Raw genomic sequence first — 20,718 nt, forward strand, 5'->3', positions numbered from 1 at the left:
GATATATAGTGAACACTAACCAGGAACAAGGATTTGAATGGTGCGAGTTATCCAAGGAAAATATTCTTTTTTCTATTTGATTAAGGGACTTGGAGAGTTGGAGTAGGATTGCAATCCCAGAGTTGCATGATAATATTGCTTGCAGCTGATATGTCAAAATTAGACCCCTTTTAAGCAATAGGTTTGACAGATTGACCATTTTGGTAAATAAGTTTCTGAGGAGGCTTAGTTTGGTAAAAGAAACTCCCTCTATTTGCTAAAAATTTCAAGCTACATCCAACAACTTAATAGATAAACATAATTTAATCAGATCATTGTGTTAACTAAATTATAGAAATAAATTAAGCCTCTAAACTACTAACGTACCATCCAAAGATCAAAATATCATTTGAAATAACCAAAGTATTCTAGTTTTTATTCAATTCGCTAAATTTTCTCAGGAGTTGTTTTATTTAGAACGTAGACAAAATGTAGTTTGTTATTTGTAATTTTCTCAAAAGATGAAAAGCAAGAAAAATAGATATGTAATATTTGTGTCGAAACCGCATGAACTCTCAGAAAATCTAACAGAATTTTTCAAAAGAAATTCTTCACCAAACCGACAGACTAACTATACTGTGAATAGACCTAAGCAAGTTAGTCAGCACATATAATTGTCTAATAACATCTACAATTGTTAATTTATCTGTCTTCAAAGAACATATTGATACCGAGAGATAACTGCCCCAGTTCTACAGGCATGCGAAGGCTATCCATTCCTGCCCATGATTGATTTGCATGACATGGAGAACTTCAATATTTCATTGTTCTTGTGATTTTAAACACTTGGGACTTTTGATAAGCAACCAGTTACTCTCCCATTGGGATGTTTCTTCTCATGCTAGCCTATGGTAGTACCAATCAGGATCAACTTCTCTTACTGCCAGACTCGAGCAGGGACATGATATAACTTCATGTATATCTCCAAAGAATTTAAGTGTTCGATGTTAAGGTTCATATGACAGGGCTAAGGTAAAAATATAGTATCAAATCATGTAAATTTTAATATGCCAAAAATGAGAGAACTAATTGCATGTAGTATGTACAACCATGTTCACACATACCTCTGAACTAGTTCTCTCACCGCATTCTGGTTGCAGCTTCCCATTTGGAAGAAAAGAATTTACATAATCCATTTTGCTTGAAGCTAGACAAATCAGTTAATTATTGAATTATTTCTTCCTGCACGAAAACTCGGCTTCTTTCGTCTACCCTTCTTTCCATATTGGTTTCCTGATATTTTTTGCCTAAGAGATATAGAACAGAGTGGAGAATTATGTAATGTACAATAAAAATATTGTAGTGGTATCAAGCTGCCAACTGCCAATAAAAGCTTACCTCAGACTGTTAAGTTGGCTTGTCAAATCATTAATCTCCAAGCCAGATAGCTTCAGTGAAGATAAAGTTCCAGGTACTTCTTCTGAAACTACCTTTGACAGTTTATTTGCTGAAACTTCTAACCTTTTAAAAGCCTGATTATTGAACATCCAAAGCAATTTCAATCAAATTTCTTGACAGTAAACACAATGAACAGAGTGTTATCTAATCGCTAGATTCTCTTACACTCATGACTGGGAGAGAAACGATTGCCAATGAGAAAAATGATCCGACTACCTGCAAAAAGTACAATGAAGAGAACTTCATTCCTGACATAAATTTATTTAGATCATAATGAAAAAGTAGTCATACTAACTTCCATTACTAATATTGAAGCAGAAGTATAGCCAGCAGGATTTATGAGGTACTTCTGTACATCAAATACAATATTACTCACAACAAAGAAAAAAGAGGAGCATAATTAGTGACTACTTTTAAACTCATTGTACAATGAAAATGAACAGCTAAGTACTAGGATGTTTGAGGTTGTAAGCAACTTACAAATAATGGGAAGTCTCCAGATTAAGATAGGATATCTTCGAGCATCAATAATACCAACCAGTGGAGTGCTCGTAACAGATCTTCCAAGGTTCAAAATATTTCTATTGGCTTTGGTTGCACTCAGGCATGTGACTTCCATATATTGTATTTCCAACGGTTTGGTATTTTCGGATGAAACTTTCAAGTTTCAGATTATGAAATAATATTTTATCAGATTATGATATATATATATATATATACATATATATACATACATATATAACTATGAATCATGGATACTCCATTGGGCTCAGAGACGATCATTGAGCCCGAACTGCCCAAGCCCAACCCAAACCCGCATGATTTGGGCCCGGCCAATCTGAGCTCGAGATAGTAAAAAGCGGGGCATGGGCGCTTTGCGCGCCCGATCCGGCCCGAAAGCCTGACCCACTAAACCTGCTCGTGGTTCAGCCCATTATGCATGTCTATTCTAATAAGTTTTTAGTTCCACATCAAATATTTAATAAACTATGGCGAACACTGACACACATTGCATACAATATTAACATGTGATGCACATGTCAAACAAGTATCTATTTCCCAAAAATGAGAGGAGGATTTCCAAATACGGCTAGGATACAACAGGGATACATGAGGAGACGGGAGATATAGGAGCAAAATGCGACTAATTAAGTTGTTAAAACCAGAAGATGAACTAACGGAGTTTGATACATGTTTCAAGAGGAAAATTTTGATTGCCGCTTAGTTGTGATGAACCAAAGGAAAAATAAGGATAGGGAGATTATATGTTCCCCGTTCCCTAGAATATTAAAAGATTCTAATTAAGTACATTTCAATGAGACAAACCTTTCATTGAACTAATTTTTTATTACAAATAATGATTAAGCCTTACCTAAATTGACTAACCCAATTTAGGTAATAACTCAATACAGACACATCCCCCATATAGGCTACCATATTCGTCAATTGACTAATTCAATTGATTATTTGAATTAAAAATCAACAATTAGACCAAAATTGGATTCGAGTAATTCTATTTTGGTCAAATTGAAGATGATGATTTTACCCCCAAAATTTGACGCCAATAGCAAAGAAGATTTTAAGTCAAACTGTGTCTTCATCACAATGTGAAAAAAATTGGACTACTTTTTCCTTAATCCACACAGAAACACGCAACCGATTGACAATGAAAAAATTGGAGAAGTTAGTTTTTTGTCATTATAATATGAGATTGAGGGAGAGAAATTAAGAAGAAATGCATAAAATGAACAACTGATTGATTTAAATCATGTTTTTGATTAAGAATACCCCTTAACTCCATGGATCAGAGAAATAGAGGACAGGTTATTAGATGACAGAGATAACTCATGGTTAAATGAAATATTAGGAGAGACCACGACGAGGGCAGAGGTTGGTACGAGTCATTCGGCAGCAAGAGATAGTATACCTACTAGTACCAGTCATAGTCCTGATGATACATATGGTGGTGAGATCATTCTATCTATATTTGTTGAGGAAAGTCAAGGAGGCATAAGGAGTGAAGACAGAGAACTGATAACATATATATATATCAGCGACGTTGTCATGAGATGCATTTTAGTTCCTATGATTATGGTACATCGAGTATTTATTATTTGGAGTCATCACAAGATCCATATGCTAGTTATTATCCTCAGTATTCTCAGTATTCTCAGGCACAAGATCCAAATGCTGGTTATTATCCTCCTCAAACACAAATCACACAACAAGATCCATACAATATGACTAGTATGATGGAATCACTTTTTGGAGCATCAGGTCCCAGACATCAATATTTACAAACTTATAGTGATTATGATGATAAAGACTATAGAAATTTACGAGAACTAGCTCAGTATTCATCAAAGTTTTAAATTTTGAGTAAGTTAATACATATTTTTAAGTTTTTAGACTTCATATGTGAGTAATTTTTGTTTTCTTATTTTTTATCATTTTTTCTAATTTTTTCTGCATTTTTCTGCATTTTTAAATAATATTTAGAATTTTATATAATTAAAAAATAGTCCGATCCGAAATGAACGGCCGATACGTATCGTTTTTCTGGACGGCCGATACCGATCCCGATCCCAATACTGGGAACCTTGAATAGAACCAATCAAATTTAGCAACAACCAACAAAGCTATCATTACAAGGAGATCTTTGGGCAACAATATATGTATAAATATAGGATCCAATTATGCCCATACAACTAAACAAGGGTAACAATAAGAAAAGAAACCAAAAGAGAAAAAAGTGATCCATGTTTTGCGGTCTTCTTTTCTCTTTTTGTTTCTTCCACTATTTCTCTCTCCTTTGTTGCAGTAGTTTTGAGCAAATTAGTACTTTTTTTAGCTTTTAAACTTCATATGTGAGTAATTACTATTTTCTTCTTTTTATCATTTTTTTAATTATGAATTTTTTTTACATTTAAAAATAATATTTAGAATTTTATGTAATTAAAAATAGTCTGATCCGACCCGAGTAGCCAATACATATCATTCTTTTGGGAGGCCGATCTTAATCCCAATCCCAATTTTTTGAATCTTGTTAGTGTGGCATCCATGTGTATTTTAAATTATCTACTCAAGGTAAATAAGTTTGTAACTTATTTATCTTAATACAATGTTGGGTGTGTCCTACTTTGGTCAAAACTCCTTTGATATAGGTGCCTAAACAATGGTGTGCTCTGTCAATGTTGGTCGAAATATGTGTCGGTGTAGGGTGCTCGTGGCTGGTGCTGGTAGAGTTGGGTTGAGGTGTTGCTATTGGGCGTTAGCAAGGGTTGTGGCCAAAGTGGAGCTAGAACAGGGAGGAGCTGAGTTGGAGTGGTGGCTCGATGGGAAGAAGCTACAGCTGTAGTAATGGCAGCTACAGTGCAAAAGAGGAAGCTCTATGGAGGAGCTGGATGAGTTCCTAGGATAGGGATCTACAGAAGAATAGAGTAAGGGAGAAGTCTACACTAGAGAAGGGAGGGAAGTTCAGTCGAGGAGCGAGAAGCACAGCTAGTGGAGCTCGGTCTGCCTTGGTGAGCCATTGGCTGCTAGAGGAAGGAGATGAGAGCTAGAGAGAGAAGGAGAGGAAAAAGTAGAGCATCATATTTCTATAATTCCCTTAGGTGCTCACTGCACCTCTTTAGTGGCTATCCAATACCAGTCAAGCCTATGACTCAAGTGGCCCCAGCCAAGTAGTGCAGGATTACATGTGGCTAGACCCAACCCAATGTAGGAATAAACAATGCAGAAATTAAAAACGGACTCAACCCAATAAAACTATACCAGACCAAACCCATTAGACCTCCCTAAGCTGAGTCAAAATAGTCCATCACGCTTTTGTCACCTAGTCTTCAAGGTGATAAGTCGGGAATGTTCTGAGTTGGATCTATGCGAGCCCAACTCGTAGCCTCGGGTGGTGTTGCTGGTGGCCAGGGTATCTCCACTATGTCTTCCCCTATCCACGGAGGAATGGGGCTGCCCCATCATCCAATGCAAAGCCGGACTTGGCTTCGTCTTCATGCCCTTGAATCGAACTACTCTGCCATTCTGCCGGAATGCCATCCACATGCTACCGAAGTCAAATATTATGAGTCCCAATCTCCACAAACACTATGTACCTAGGACAATCCCTGTATACAGATTTCGATCTAGCAACACAAACTATCCGCTCATAGCTTCGTGTCGTTGCCAATCTCTACCTCGAGTCCGGACATCGGCTCGGTCTCTAACTATATCCTTTAGATGAGATGCTCGTCCAAGAAGTTATGTGTGTTCCCGGTGTCAATAAGGATGGCACGCACTACTTCTTAACTAGCCCATCCAATCTCAAGGTCTTCGAGCCACTCATGCCGGAGTAAGCATGTAGGGAGATCTCGGCCAATGTCTCCTTAGTGGCATTCATGCAATATCATCCTCAACCACATAGTCCCCATTGTCCTCCTGACTGTCAATCAGCATCATGCTCCCGCTGGCCTTGGTGCAACGATGGCCTAGAGTGAACCACTCATCACACTAAAAGCCTAATTTTTTAGCTCATCGCTCCTCCACTTGTACCGGTGTTAGAGTGTGAACCAAAAGACATATTCCTCCCCATCGAAGGCCTGCTACTAGTCTCGGGACAATCTTCATGCCATAGAGTGTAGGTGTGGCCCTGGGGCCCAACTCGGGTTCGTCAGCTGCACTAGCTTCCCTTGGTGCTTGCCCATTGTTCTAGCTAGTCCATGTGATCCTCATCACATTCTTCAAGGCGGTATGCTTCTACTCCATCCGTGTAGCATCTTCGAAAGCTTCACTCAAAGTCCGAGGCTGTAAGGAAAGGACATCGGCCTTAATCTCTTCGCGCAACCCTAAAATAAAAGTGCTAACTAGTAATGGCTGTGGCCAGAGTGGTCGGCACCGGCTACCAACCCACTCAAACTCCTCTTGATACGCGACTACGGTTGTCTGCTGCACTAACTCGGAGAGTGTGGCATTATAATCCTCAAACCCGACGGTGTCAAATCGTCTAAAAAGGCCTTCAATAAAAGTCATCCAATTATCAAACGGTTTGTGAGCACTAACCAATTAGTACTAATGGAGGGCAGCCCCCTCCAAATGAAAACTCACTAATAACACCTTAACGTCCTCTGTTGTACCTTGATAATCAAAAAATTATTTAGCTCAAAATTTTCAATCCAACAAGTTATTTTCTTAAAATTTTGGACATTCGAGCTGTGTCGTTCACCCTCAAATGTCGTTGGCGCGGTTGGGGTAATACACTTGTTTAGGTCTGACTCTTAGTGGATCGAGGGGCTGCAACACATGGTCACGCTGCCGACGACCATCTTCCTCTCACTGGCACCCAAATTCACCTAGTTCCAGCCAACGCATCACGGCCTCGATGCATAATGGGTTCAGAACTGGCCGTGGGTGCAATCCTTCACGTTCTGGTCCATAGGAGCCGTGGTAAGTCAACCTAGGATCTTGCAAAGGAGGTGACTGCCTCACTGGTTGGACAGCAACTACTTCAACCACTACTAGTGGCCGCGCTGGCCATGGTGGCCCCAAAATCGCGCATCGCTCCCTCGCTCGTTCTGGTCCATAGTGGCCGTGGTGAGGCAGCCTAGGGCCATGCAAAGGCCCTTCCCCGAGCGTCAATGGTTGTTGGTGAGGTAGTCTCGGGCCAGGGGAGTGAAGTAGGGGTGATCCATTCATGGTGGCGACAATCAAGGCTGCGATTGGGTGGAAAGAAAGATCCCGCACCTTAGGTTTCCTACCCGCGCCCTTGGTGCCGCGCGAGCTCCTAGTTTCCTCCCTCTTGTCATCTAGAGGTAAACGGGTACAGTGCTATAGGGCCTAGAGGTTGAGGGAGGGGCTCCCTTTGGCCATTGGCAGTCTAGGCTAGGGGTAACTTCGGCGAGAAGTCAACTGTCCCAAGTTGGTGTTGTTGTCGGCATAGGGATTTGCCAGCCCACCAGCTTGATTCTCCCTCCTCCAAGTCGTATGGAGGATAGTGTTGAGATCTTAGGCTAGGTGAGTAAGGAAGGAGAGGGCTAGTTAGGGTTGCAGCAACCTAGACCGCGGTCAGAGACGAGGGTAATTCCACCCTTGCCGGCTGGTCTTGATCGCGTCCGACGAGGACTAAGGCCCTCAAGTCTTCCCTCAGCCCTTGCATCTCCTCCTAGGATCGCTCTTGCAACTCCAACAGCCACTGGAGGGGAAGGGTGGTGAAGGGCTCCTAAAGTGGGGCTTCCCCCATCGGCGGCGTGCTCAGCGCACTTGAGAAGGCTTCGGCCTACATCAAAATAGTGACACTGGTGGTAGTTTAGGGTTTTCTTTCCGTCGATGCTTCCTCAGTAGCCTTTCTACTCGTCGTAGCTCGCGTGGTGGTCATGGTCAGAGGAAGGTTTCGCTCTGATACCACTGGCATGCTCGGGGCGGTCAAAGTTGGTCGGAATATGTGTCAGTGTAGGGTGCTTGCGGCTGCTGCTGGTGGAGCTCGATTAAGGTGTTGTTGTTGGGCATTAGCAAGGGTGGGTTGCAGCCGAAGTGGAGCTAAGAGGGGGAGGAGCTGAGTTGGAGTGGGGGCTCGATGGGAAGAAGCTGCAGTTACAGTAATAACATCTACAATGTGGAAAGGGGAGCTCGATGGAGGAGTTGGACGAGTACCTACAATAGGCTACTAGATCTAGAGGAGACTGGGTACAGGAGAAGGCTACATTAGAGAATGGAGGGAAGTTCAGTCGAGGAGGGAGGAGCACAACTAGTGGAGCTCAGTCTACCTTGGTGCGCCGTCAGCTACTAGAGGAAAGAGGTGAGAGCTAGAGAGAGAGGGGAGAGAGAGGAAAAATTAGAACATCATATTTCTATAATTCCCTTAGGTGCTCACCGCACCTCTGATGTGGGCATCATCTTCAATTTGATCAAAATAAAGTTGCTTGAGTCCAATTTTAGTCTAATTGAGTTAATTAGGCTCAACTTGTTTTCACATTTAATTTGTTGAGTTGATTTTTAATTTAAATGATCAATTGAATTAGTCAATTGATAGATTGGGTAAGCCTATATGCGGGGGATATCCGCATTGAATTATTATCTAAATTGGGTTAGTCAATTTAGGTAAGGCCTAATCAATTCGGGTCTTATTAGGAAATGAATTCCTATTAGAATTTTAATTGATAATTACAGTAAGCTTATATGTGGGAGATGTCCACATTGATTTATTACCTAAATTGGGTTAGTCAATTTAGGTAAGATGATTAATTAGAGTCCTATTAGAAAATAAGTTCCTATTAGAATCAGTTACAATCAAAGTTGTTAACATATTTAAGGGTTATTGTATAAGAAACAACGAACGATTGAATAAGATTTATTCAAATCTCTCATTTTCTCTCCTGTGGTCTTCTTCTCTCTCCATTTCTCTCCCTTTCTCTCCCTTTCTCCTACTCTATCTTAAGATTCTTCTCTAATCTCTCCTACTTCCTCTCTAAACCTCTCTATTTTTTCAATCTCTACTTTTCATTGGTTAATGTTGCTGTCCAGAAGATTCCAATAGTGAAAGAGAATCTTTGGGTGCCTGGACGTAAAGAGGAAGATTTGGTTTCAAAGTAAAATCACTACTATTCCATTTATTAGTAAACCTAAACTTTGAAAAAAAATTTACACCATATTTTAAGCCATTTTACTGTCAACATACCTATTTGAAAATTGATGAAGTTACTGTCTTATCGAAGTGATTTTCTCTCCTTCCATCTAGTAGTGATCATTTTAATCGATTAACTTATTATCAATTATTGCTTACTATATTTTATTTTAGTTACTTGTTTGGGTCGATTATTCTCCAAAATATTGCATTCATACTAGATTTGCATAAATCTCTTTAATGGCTATCCAATACCATTGAGGTCCATGACTCAAGTGGCCCTAGCCAAGTAGTGCAAGATTACATGGCTAGACCCAACCCAATGCAGGAATAAACAATGCAGAAATTAAAAATGGACTCAACCCAATAGAACTATACTCGACCAAACCCATTAGACCCCCTAAAGCTGGGTCATAACAATCAATCATAGTTTCATATTAAAAAAAATAAAAATAGTGAAGGTTCCTATATTTTTTTTTAACTAAAGTAACCTAACATTAAATATAGTCGTTGATGCATGCACTGTATATGTCTTGTCCCCCAACAGAAAACCAGACAAGTATATATATGTATAACAGAGGCTTTTGCAGAGTACGATCTTTTCAATTTGTTTTTGAGCACCAACTTTGGTGTTCGGGTGGCTTTCCATGCCCCAATCTGATTGATTAGGGTATATGCAGATAGATATCTATGCATCGCAACGGTGTGCACTGCAATTTTAGGGTATTCGTACGTAAGCTAGAACGATCGAGAGGTTGGTGTTCGAAATTACCTCGGAGAGTCTCTGGATCAATCGATGAATTTTCCAGATAATGCATCAATGGCATGTATAATAGCTCACAATCAAAGGAATGTTGAGTTAACACGGTGACTGCAATTGCCATACAACATCTATAGTTCCACAGAATCAAAGCAATGAAGTGGATAAAGAGAGGATTACCGCCGAGAGGACGAAGAGGAGGGCGAGGAGGCCGAGCTCGGGGTCGCGGCGAAACCCTAGGTCGGTCGGGAAGGGCGGGGGAGAGGACTGCGACGAGAGGAGTGTGGTTTTCGAATGCTGCGACGAGAGGAGAGGAGGGACACGTGGAGAGTCGAGAGAGACGGTCACCTTTGTGGTCATCTGAGATCGCGGGGGGAACCAGCGAGGCCTCGGCGCCGGCGGTTTCTGAGCTGGACCGGAGGAGAGGAGCATGGCGGGTGATAGGCGAGTGAGGCAGGACGCAGGTCACAACCCTGGGTGAGCGACTCGACCCTATTCATAAAAATTCGTAGAAATATCACATTCACAACTACTTCTTTAAGAAAAATATAAATAATTTAATAACATCATTTACTTAGAAATTATATTATATGACATTAAGTCCTTAACTCTATGAATTAATTATTAGAATAATTCTACTAAAACCTCCTAATTATTAGTCATTTCTACGTGCACCCCTTTTTGTCCTTTTTTTCTCACATTGTCCTCCTATATTATAAAAATTATCTCACCCTCCTCAAATTTTGCTCTCAACTTTTTTTTTTCTCTCTAAAAAAAGATAAAAATAGTTCTTAAAGGACTTAAAATTAATTATGTGGCACTCATATATTACTTTTTTAATAGAATAATTTAATGAATAACTAATGGAAATAAAATTTGAGAGGTTTTCTATAATTAAAAGTGTCAATGTGTACCAAAGAAAATATATTGTATGGCACATTAGTGAGATTATCCCTTACTTATTAAATTACTTTTAGGATATTTTCTAATCAAACTGTACGCATACTAACTTACTAAAATACCTTTAAAATAATATTGTTGAATGGGTAGCTTCTATAATGATATTTTAGATAGAAATTTATTAGAAGTTAAAAAGAAAAAGGAGAAATGTACACTGGGATATGTTAGATATAACTTATCTTAGAATTACTAACATAATTATATTTTAATATCATCTTATTTGTAATTAATTGATTTAAATAATGGCAAATTATCATATAAAGTTAGAATAGCATAGCCAAAATAATTATAATAATAATTTTTAATAAGAAAATCTAACTAAATATATAATATATATTGGAGGTGTCGAAATCGTTGATCCGTCCATGAGCCGTTCAAGCTGGGCACAAATTAGTTCGTGTGTGTGTATATATATATATATATAGTTTTTAGATTTGTAGTATTTTTTTTTCCTAATGGTAAGCTATATTTGTAGCTTTTCCTCAACCCCCTAGTGAACTTATAAATTTATAAGTTATCTTCAGCATAAATAAAATAAATTAATCAAAAAAATTAGAAGATACCATACTTGCTAAGACATTCTAGTTTCACTAGGGTTGCTCACTTTGATGTAATAATTAATTTCACTAGCTTCATTTAATGTAACAGAAAATTTTATCATTATAATTAATTTGATATTATTATTATGAATACGAAGAAACACTATATTGTGAACTTGATCAACTTAAAATACTTAAAATGAGTAGTGAAAGAAAATTGAAAAATGGGTTAATACAGACACCAAAAAGCACTGAATAGGCATTTTGATTAGTTTTTTAAATAGTCAAATATTAATATGATAATTGAAAGGCATGAACTAATAAGGTTTTTATTTATGAATGCAGAAAATTTACAATCAAAGATTTATTCTGCTACTCAAGCTAGTAATGTTGGAGAATCTACTCCCACAAGTGGAGATTTTCATTGAAGCCATTAGTCCGAATATGCCTAATCATATTTGGTGTGCCTCTTGCAATAAGATTATCAAGTCATATTATAATAAAATATTTCTATAATAGCAATGTTATCTTAGAGTTGTCAATAAGTTGTTTCGGAAACTATAGAATAGAACAAAATATGTGCAATATTGTAAGAATAACTTACCAAGAAATAAAATCAAATGGATGAAATGAGCTCAATATAAACATGGATAAATTAGATGCAATTTACTTTTTCAGAAATTTCATCTAATTTGGGATGACATTTAGTACTAAATTCTTATGTAATTTTACTCTCTAAATTATCACTATTAGTAGAGAATAAGTCATATAAGTTTACATAATATTTTACATAATAATTTAATTTATTATATAAAAATAAATTAAATATTATTAGTTATTTTTATTAGATTGTCAATAAAAATGTATAATTATTACTTAATGATCTTATTCAATGACATGGAATACCAAGATAGTTCTTTTTTAAATATTTATTGTACAGCGTGATATATTTTTATGTGTTATTTAAATAATTATTATTTTTTATCTCAAATTATATTTAACTAGTAAGCATGTTTATGAAATTAGTTTTGTTTTGTTAATACAATTATTGGTTAATATTTTATTAAATTTACACAAGGAGTTTATTTATTATTGTGATGATAAGTTGTGATTTATTTGAGATAATCTCCAAAATAGCACTAAATGTACATTTGTATTAGAGAAAATAATTGTACAAATAGTTATTTTTATATAAATTACTTTTTTTGACAACATATAAATATTGATAATAGTATAACTTGATTTAAAAAAAACTATTTTTTATGACAATCTAATAGTGCGACAAAATATTGTACTATTATGATACCTAGAGGGATGCAAAATGATAAAAATAAATAAAAATAAATTATATTTTATATATTAAATTATATTTTGTAATAGGTATAAGTTGTTGGTAAAAATATATTATTTATAATATATATCATACCTAATGTATATTCATATATTAGTTGTTATAACTATCACAAAAGCATTATAAATGAAAGAATTAATTTCAATGGTGAACATTTTCTTTGTGCCGAAAATAACGGACATATGTGATAGTAGTTATTATCTTAAATAATTATTTAATTGTTTCAGCTTAGTGTTATACTATTATAAATATTTTGTGACAACTTGCGACGATTTGTTATATCATTGCATATAGTTTTTATGATTTTTTTTTTAATTTTTTGTCACACTTATGAAACACTGCAAAAATTTTATTATATATATAAAATACCACACTTCTGTAGCATGCCATGCTTATGTCCGACAAGAAAAAAGAAATAAAACTAAAATTTGATTTAAGCCATTTTTTACCTAACTTAGCATGTATTGAAAGCTTATTGGATTAGCTAAAATCAAGTTTGCCTAGATCCTATCACAGGTCAACCTAAGCTTGTATATTTTAACTCGTCTAATAGAATTTGGCTGGAATTTGCTTAGCTTGACTTATTTTTATTCTTCAACTACCTACTTCACACCTCTTTGATGCGATCTAGGTCAGATCGAATCACATCATGGAGACATTGGGCACAATAAATTAATTCTAGTTATCTTATTTACTTATTTGGTTTAGTTAGAGTCTTAGTAGGTTAGGATTTCATTTAATTAGCTAAATCCAAATATGTGCGGTTTCGGAAAAATATTTGTAAAATATTCTAGAGATGTCAGAATAATATCAAACTAGCTGGATAAGGTTGTCAGCCTATAGAGCTACAACTTTGGTATCTATGACTTCTCCAGATTTGGCGAAACGAAGGATTAATCTGAGAAAGATAAGGAATGTTGATTTAGCTAAATCATGATTATCTCTAAGTCGTGTTTACCTTTAATATAAGCTAATAAAACAAATCCTAATGAAAGTCGGTCTAGGGTTAGCCTCTATAAATATGTGGAGTGCAGCTCTAATTGATTATCATAGAATAAATATGAGTTTAGCCAAATATTTCTTATCGTCTTTATCTTTTATCGTAGTCGTTAGATTGCCTTATCTTTCTAGGAGTAGAATATAGCCGTAGAATTATCTCAACCTTCTAAACCCTAGCCACATTTCTTCACCAACAACCACCTTACTTTACCGCATCCACCATGCCCTTGCAGTCCACCACCTTTCGATGACCGCTATAATGTCGGTTAATTATTGTTCTGCCCTATTTGACCCTACTCTACTATTTTAACTATAACTTTCAATCTGGATCTCTAATTGACTTTATTCTAAAGCCATTAGATTTAAGACTTCTGAGATTACTAGTCCTCAAAATCTCAGGATTATCTTACGAATGGATAGTTCAAGATCTGATTCGTAACACTCTCATTCAATAACTGACACAAACCGTGAAAACTTATTATGAAAAATTAATAGTAATATATATATATGATCATACATAGATTAATAATCGCAAACTTCAAATAAAATGATAAAAATATGAGTGCAAAAAATAATTTGATTTGAATTCTAATTATCATTCCCCAATACCCCACCCTCGCTCACCCACCCCAAAGAGGGTCTCTATATTTTTATGAATATATCCACTTAACTTCTTCGATTAATTTTTAACTTACTCACCAAGAATCATCTAGAAAGAACAATATTGGTGCTTAGAGTTGGCATTGCACAAAAATTTTAAATTTTTTTATAGCTTTAAATCATCATCAAAGAAGTGCGTAGTAAGACATAATTATTTATAAGTAGTTATGGAAGCCCACAAGTTGGATTTCAAATTTATCCTCCCAAGAACTACGTCTATTAAATTTTTAACATTTTCTTTCTACCCTTTTATATATTTTTTAAAGCATCTAACTTCATTGTATTTCTATTTGTATGTTCACTATAAAAAGAGTGTGACCAATACTTTCATAATCAACAAACTAAAAAGATGATTCATGCTTAATAATTGTTATTATTAAAATCTCATAATACTAGTCCAAACTTGGATAATTCCATAGACATAAATATTTTGTTTAAAAAGAAATAATTGTCCCATATCTTGGTTTTTTAATCTTGGTCATGTATTCATATGACGCCTTATATTTCTAATGCCATATTTGTTGTCTGTTATTCATTGTACCACATAATTTGCATATAACTTTTTTTTATCTCATCTTTTTTAATAGGTAAAATATTATATATTTTCAAGCACATGAAGTTAATTTTCTTTTGCGCTTACCTATAGAGTTTTCTACACCTGCTGCAATAAGTGAGAGATAAGTAAAAATACCCTCTCTCCAACTTTAATATTTATACACTGTTACACTTAATTCATTCTATCTATACCTTTGCATATAGATATATCAAAATCTCATATAAAATATTTAAAAAAGCAATATAAATAGAATGTAACGAATTTTGTAGGAAGTGATGAATGGATAAAATAATATCCATGAAAGTGGTTAGAAATGAATAGTTGAACACATTATCTCGAGAAGAAGCGAGGCAAGAGGGTAACGTTCATTTAAAATAAGTATCGTCAATAGAAGAGAATAATTAATTGCTCTTTTACTAGTCCAATAAAACTCGATGATTTGGGCTTTGTAGTCTAGCGGACTAATAACTATACTTTAATTGCAGGTTATAGAAATGTGAAGTATGAATATATATTGATGGCTGAAGCATCCATAGTAAATGATGCACTCCAAGTGGTATAACAAATTAACATTGATAAGATATGGATTGAGATAGACTTTTTATTCCTTATAGATATGTTCAATGGAAAGAACCAACCGACGTGAGTTATTGATGCAATTTTAGATGACATTTTCCTCTTTCTTTAAAAATATTAATCATACAAAATTACTTACATCTACCATGGAGCCAATAGATTAGTGGATTGACTTACAAATCTTGGTAGAAACCAAAACTATACTTGGGTTAGTGTTTTTCCTAATTCTTTACTTTAGTTTTTGACCTTAGATTTTATTGTGGCCTTTTGCAATCGGAAGAGTTAACATATATTAATAAAATCTACTTTTAAAAAAAAATTATTCTTTGACCATTTAGCATTAAATGAGTGGGTTGAAGTTGCCTTATCATTAAGAGCTTGACAAAATAGATATAATCAAGTTTAAATTCAATAAAAAAGTATTTCATAACAAAAATTCTAAACAAAAATCAAGAAATTTTTTTATTAAGTATAGATGCAATTTAGATTTTATCTAAACAATGAATATCACGACGCATTGGCACCACCGAATAAGAAAAAAAGTGAGGTAAAGAGGAATATTTTGTCGTCTTGCTGTAGCGGAAGCTGAATTTGGGATTATAATATGCCAGAATTAAGGATTTAAGATTTAGGATACTGGTATGATAGGTTATATATATCATGTAATGGGTAAAACATGTTATAGGTTTACTCGATCGTCTAACCCAATTAATGAACGAGTTATATTGAGTCAAATATGTGATTTAAATCCAAACACAATCATTTAGAAGCCGAGTTAGCTTAGTTAACTCATTTATGACTCAAACACAATCACATTAAACCCAAACTCATTAAAAAGTCGAATTACTAGGTCGATTTGAAATCTGCCACCCCTATTTATTGACTATTAATTGTACCCTCTTATCTATTTTTAATTAAATTATTAAGTGTATAAGTAAAGAATAAGATAATATATTTTTTTCTCTCCATCAATGTACTATTTTTTGTTACACTTTATAATTTGAAAAAAGTGAAAACTTAATGGTACATAAGCTATTTTAACTATTCGAGAACTATTCACTTACCTTTATTATTCTAGAGAAATATATCGGCTGCTACTATCACTCAATACATCAGCTACTATACTATATGCGCATAATTAGAAAGAGTTAGTGTAGTTATCGAAACCTATTTATTAAGAAGGTCTAATCTATGAGTTTATGGTTGATAATAAAAGATTTGATGTTGTGTTATTTATTCATATTAAATATTTCACTAATAATTTATGTGGACTCCAACCAGGGGAGAAGTCCACACACATGAAAAAGGAAGGAAGGAAAAAAATGAGAAAAGTCCAAATTTCTTTAGCTTGGGAATTGAACTGAACTGGGTCATGTATTGTTCAGGCCCGAGGCCGAGTTTTCTTACTCGGTCTTGGCCCGGCCCAGACTGGCCTAGTCCGGCCGGGCCCAGCGCATGAGCATCCCTAACTCCTAAGCCCTTCCCGTCTTCACCCCCTCGCAGATGATCTAAAACCCTTTAAAAACCCCTCCATTAGCCGCCTCTTCCTCCTCCTCCAGCTAAAACCCTAACCCTAAATACTTGCTCCTCTTGTCTCCTCTCCTCTTCCCCAGCCATGGCCGCCGCCGCTCCCGAAGAGGACGACTCCTCCCAAAAGGACTATCTCATAAAGCCTCAATCTTTCACGCCTTCCCTCGACACCTCGACATGGCCGCTCCTCCTCAAGAACTACGACCGCCTCAACGTCCGCACGGGCCACTACACCCCTCTGCCCACCGGTTACTCACCCTTGAAGCGCCCTATTGATGTATACCTTCGCTATGGCGTCATCAACCTCGACAAGCCCTCGAACCCTTCATCTCACGAGGTCGTCGCCTGGATCAAGCGCCTACTCCGGTGTGAGAAGACCGGTCACAGCGGAACCCTCGATCCAAAGGTCACGGGAAACCTCATCGTCTGCATCGATCGCGCCACGCGTCTCGTCAAATCCCAGCAGGGCGCTGGGAAGGAGTACGTCTGCATCGCCCGCCTTCATTCCGCTGTTCCCGATGTCGCCCGCGTCGCTCGGGCGCTGGAAACCCTCACCGGCGCCGTCTTTCAACGCCCGCCGCTAATCTCTGCTGTCAAGCGTCAGCTCCGGATTCGCACGATTTACGAGAGCAAGCTGCTCGAGTACGACGCGGACAAGCATCTTGTGGTGTTTTGGATCTCTTGCGAGGCCGGTACGTACGTTCGAACACTTTGCGTGCATCTAGGTTTGATACTCGGTGTCGGGGGGCATATGCAGGAGCTGCGAAGGGTGCGATCAGGGATTTTGGGAGAGAAGGATAACATGGTGACTATGCACGATGTTATGGATGCAAGATGGGTTCATGATAATGAGCAAAACGAGAGTTATTTGAGGCGGGTGGTCATGCCGCTCGAGGTGTTGCTTACGAGCTATAAGAGGTTGGTCATCAAGGATTCAGCTGTAAATGCTATATGTTATGGAGCAAAGCTGATGATTCCGGGGCTGCTGAGGTTTGAGAATGATATCGAGGTAGGGGAGGAGGTTGTGCTGATGACAACCAAGGGTGAGGCCATTGCTCTTGGAATAGCTGAAATGACAACAGCTGTGATGGCAACCTGTGATCATGGGTCTGTGGCGAGAATTAAGAGGGTGGTGATGGACAGGGACACTTATCCAAGGAAGTGGGGGCTGGGCCCCAAAGCCTCCATGAAGAAAAAGATGATTGCTTCAGGTCTTCTGGACAAGCATGGGAAGCCGAATGAGAAGACACCGGCCGAGTGGCTTAGAAATGTGGTGCTTCCAACTGGAGGGGATGCGATGGTTGCGAGCCTTGCGGCAGCAGCAGAGCCAGCCGGAGTGAAAGAGGAAGGAGTAGCTGAAGAAGGGAAGGAGGAGAAGAAAAAGAAGAAGAAGCATAAGGATGGGGACGAGAATGGTGTTCGTCAGAAGCGCAAATTAGAGGAAGGTGGCGAAAGCCCTGCTTTGGTGGCACCTAAGAAGGTCAAGGTTGAGGAAGGACAGGGTGCAATGGTTGAAATTGAGACTGAATTAAAGAAGGTGAAGAAGGTGAAGGAGGATGTTGAGGAAGTTGTGAAACAGGAGAAGAGTGAAAAGAAGAAAAAGAAGAAGAAGAAGGATAATGAGAATGTCCAAGAGGGAGAATTGGGACTATCTGATGGGGAGAAGGCATTAGAAAAGGAGAAAAAGAAAAAGGAGAAGAGCAGTAAAGAGAAGATTGATTTAGGATCCTCCATTGATGAGAAGAACACGGAGGAGAAAAAGAAAAAGAAGAAGGAAAAGAGTAGCAAAGATAAGAGTGATGTAAGATCCTCCGATGAGGAAAAGGATGTAGAGAAAAAGAAAAAGAAGAAGAAGAGTAAGGATGCATCATCTGGTCTTCCTATTAGCTCTGCAGATGGCAATAAGGAAGCAGAGAGAAGTGAAAAGAAAAAGGACAAGAAGAAAAAGAATCAAGATGAGGGTGAAGCACAATAAAATCCTGAGTAGATCTTTAGATTTTGTCCTGTGGGCTATAATCGACCAGATTTTCACATGCTTGTGTTTAAGCTTCATATATCAGGCACACTTCCTGTTGAAGTTATGCTCCACGCAAGAATTGTTGTTGAAGCTTAAATGCTATTTGTCCTAGATTTTCTTTCATTTTTCCCCTTTGTGGAAATTATGTACTAGGAGGCTAGTTTTGCATTTTAATCAGATGATAAAGGCCTGTCTCCTTTGTTTTCAGTTATTTAATGAAATGAGATTATCTACATTCTGTCTTCTATGTCAATACAAACTATGTGGATAAATATTGGGGAAAATCACATCCCGAGCTCTGTTAGTTGTAGGGAGCTCTTTTGGCATTAGTGTCACCTCTACGTTGGTTCTGCATTTAGATGTCAGCAGGATAATGCTATCTGTACTTTGAAACATGTAAGCAATATCTCATGCGAAGTTCCTCTTCATTTTCTGCACTGCATACAGGGATAGTTGACTCATATAATTTGACTTCTGGTTTGTAGAAATTAGTGTCCTAGGGAGGTTAGGTCTACCTCTTTCAAAGGATGATAGTAATATAGATCTACTTCCCTGCTTCTTAGTCAGTTAAAGGGAATTAGATTTTGTTCATTTGTCTTGCATATACATCCTACGCTTTCTAATTTCAAAACTTCCTCATGTATGTTTTGTACTTTCCGACTGTTTTTTATGTGCTTTACTGTCATCTCCTTCTTGCTCTTTCATTTTGAAGTCAGCAGGATCATGTCTTTGGAGGTCGGAAGCAATCGTGTAGGCCATGCTGAAAGAGGGTTGTGACTGGACATGAACACATACTACTTGACAAATATCAAGCTTACAGGCAAGACTCTGAATTATTTTATTATGCCAATACCTTTCCAATTTATCTATTAGTTTAGAATTGTCCATATGCATTTGGTTCTTTTATCTTTAGGTGTACTCTTGATTGCTAGAAATTTTTGTAAACTTTGAAAGATGATTAATTCATACTTAATTAATTATATATCTGTACTGTTCTATATCTGAATCCTAAGTAAAAAAAAGTAATTTTGCAAATGAGATTTGTCTTTTAAGCTTTGCGAACTGTAGATAGAAGCCAAAGGTGTGAAGTGAATGCATAATTTGCCAAATGCTACTTGAAATGTTTAAGCAATTTTCTTGATTCAAAACTTTAATTTGCTTGTTCTGATGCAAACCACTTGTACAAATTGGAAAAGAAAGAAAATGGAAAGTTAATGTTTGTGAAGCATGGATAGGAATACGGGATACAGATATGACATGCATATGCCAATATGGCAAATCTTGAAAAATAAGGGTACAATATGCTTAGGATATGTAACTCATATATGTATATATTTATGTCTACGCATATATGTTAGTAAACTTGCGAACTTGCATTTCTTCATTATTACCATCTTGTATGATAGTTTCTATAAGGAGAACTCTAGATTATCCATTAAAAGAACTACTATTTATAACAAATGTTCAGTTTTATGTAGTATATTACTAGCTAAGATATAAGATAAACAAGTGAATTCAATCTATAAATTAAAAGAATATGATCTCCTAATATAGATCATAAAATAAACAAGAAAACTCAAATCTTCTAGATTTGATAAGAAATGATATGTAATTTGTCTCCTTAAATTTGACTCATATTGATAGGAATCTGAAAGGATCCAAGTAGTATCTAAAAACATTAGAGAATTATCCACAACATTAATTTTATTTTTAAAAATTCAAAT

General features: G+C 36.8%; 2 protein-coding genes across 7 annotated transcripts; one reads left to right on the plus strand and one right to left on the minus strand.

Moving 5' to 3' along the window:
* Window positions 1–530: 530 nt before the first annotated feature.
* Window positions 531–10,331, minus strand: LOC140791270 (uncharacterized). 6 transcript variants are annotated; one of them, XR_012109549.1, is made up of 6 exons: window positions 9,987–10,305; window positions 1,733–1,786; window positions 1,603–1,653; window positions 1,378–1,511; window positions 1,104–1,286; window positions 531–961 (listed from the first exon to the last, which is right to left on the minus strand). XR_012109549.1 is itself a non-coding variant. In XM_073141747.1 (6 exons), exons 1-6 carry the CDS (start codon window positions 10,236–10,238, stop codon window positions 1,196–1,198), a joined length of 594 nt encoding a protein of 197 aa, XP_072997848.1. In that variant the 5' UTR covers window positions 10,239–10,305; the 3' UTR covers window positions 623–1,195. The 6 variants fall into 6 exon arrangements, 4 of the variants coding, with proteins under 4 accessions (XP_072997848.1, XP_072997849.1, XP_072997850.1 ...); XR_012109548.1 differs by having other exon boundaries at window positions 623–1,006; XM_073141747.1 differs by adding an exon at window positions 9,819–9,830 and having other exon boundaries at window positions 623–1,286.
* Window positions 10,332–16,948: 6,617 nt separating this feature from the next.
* LOC140791384 (H/ACA ribonucleoprotein complex subunit 4-like) lies at window positions 16,949–19,227 on the plus strand. Its single transcript, XM_073141934.1, has one exon. The coding sequence runs from the start codon at window positions 17,063–17,065 to the stop codon at window positions 18,950–18,952; it is 1,890 nt and encodes a 629-aa protein (XP_072998035.1). The 5' UTR covers window positions 16,949–17,062; the 3' UTR covers window positions 18,953–19,227.
* The last annotated feature ends 1,491 nt before the right edge of the window (window positions 19,228–20,718 follow it).

This window comes from Typha latifolia, chromosome 6 (genome assembly GCF_019914945.1).
Source record: "Typha latifolia isolate L0001 chromosome 6, TyphaL0001v2, whole genome shotgun sequence".
Classification (NCBI taxonomy): domain Eukaryota; kingdom Viridiplantae; phylum Streptophyta; class Magnoliopsida; order Poales; family Typhaceae; genus Typha; species Typha latifolia.

Bases quoted from the DNA above. Each gene is read 5' to 3' on its own strand.
- LOC140791270 (XM_073141747.1), bottom strand. From the start codon at position 10,238: ATGCTCCTCTCCTCCGGTCCAGCTCAGAAACCGCCGGCGCCGAGGCCT. The intron at 1,512-1,602 runs GTAAGAGAATCT...TTCAATAATCAG, and splicing joins TTTCTCTCCCAGTCATGAGT to GCTTTTAAAAGGTTAGAAGT. The intron at 1,287-1,377 runs GTAAGCTTTTAT...TATATCTCTTAG, and splicing joins AGCCAACTTAACAGTCTGAG to GCAAAAAATATCAGGAAACC.
- LOC140791384 (XM_073141934.1), top strand. From the start codon at position 17,063: ATGGCCGCCGCCGCTCCCGAAGAGGACGACTCCTCCCAAAAGGACTAT.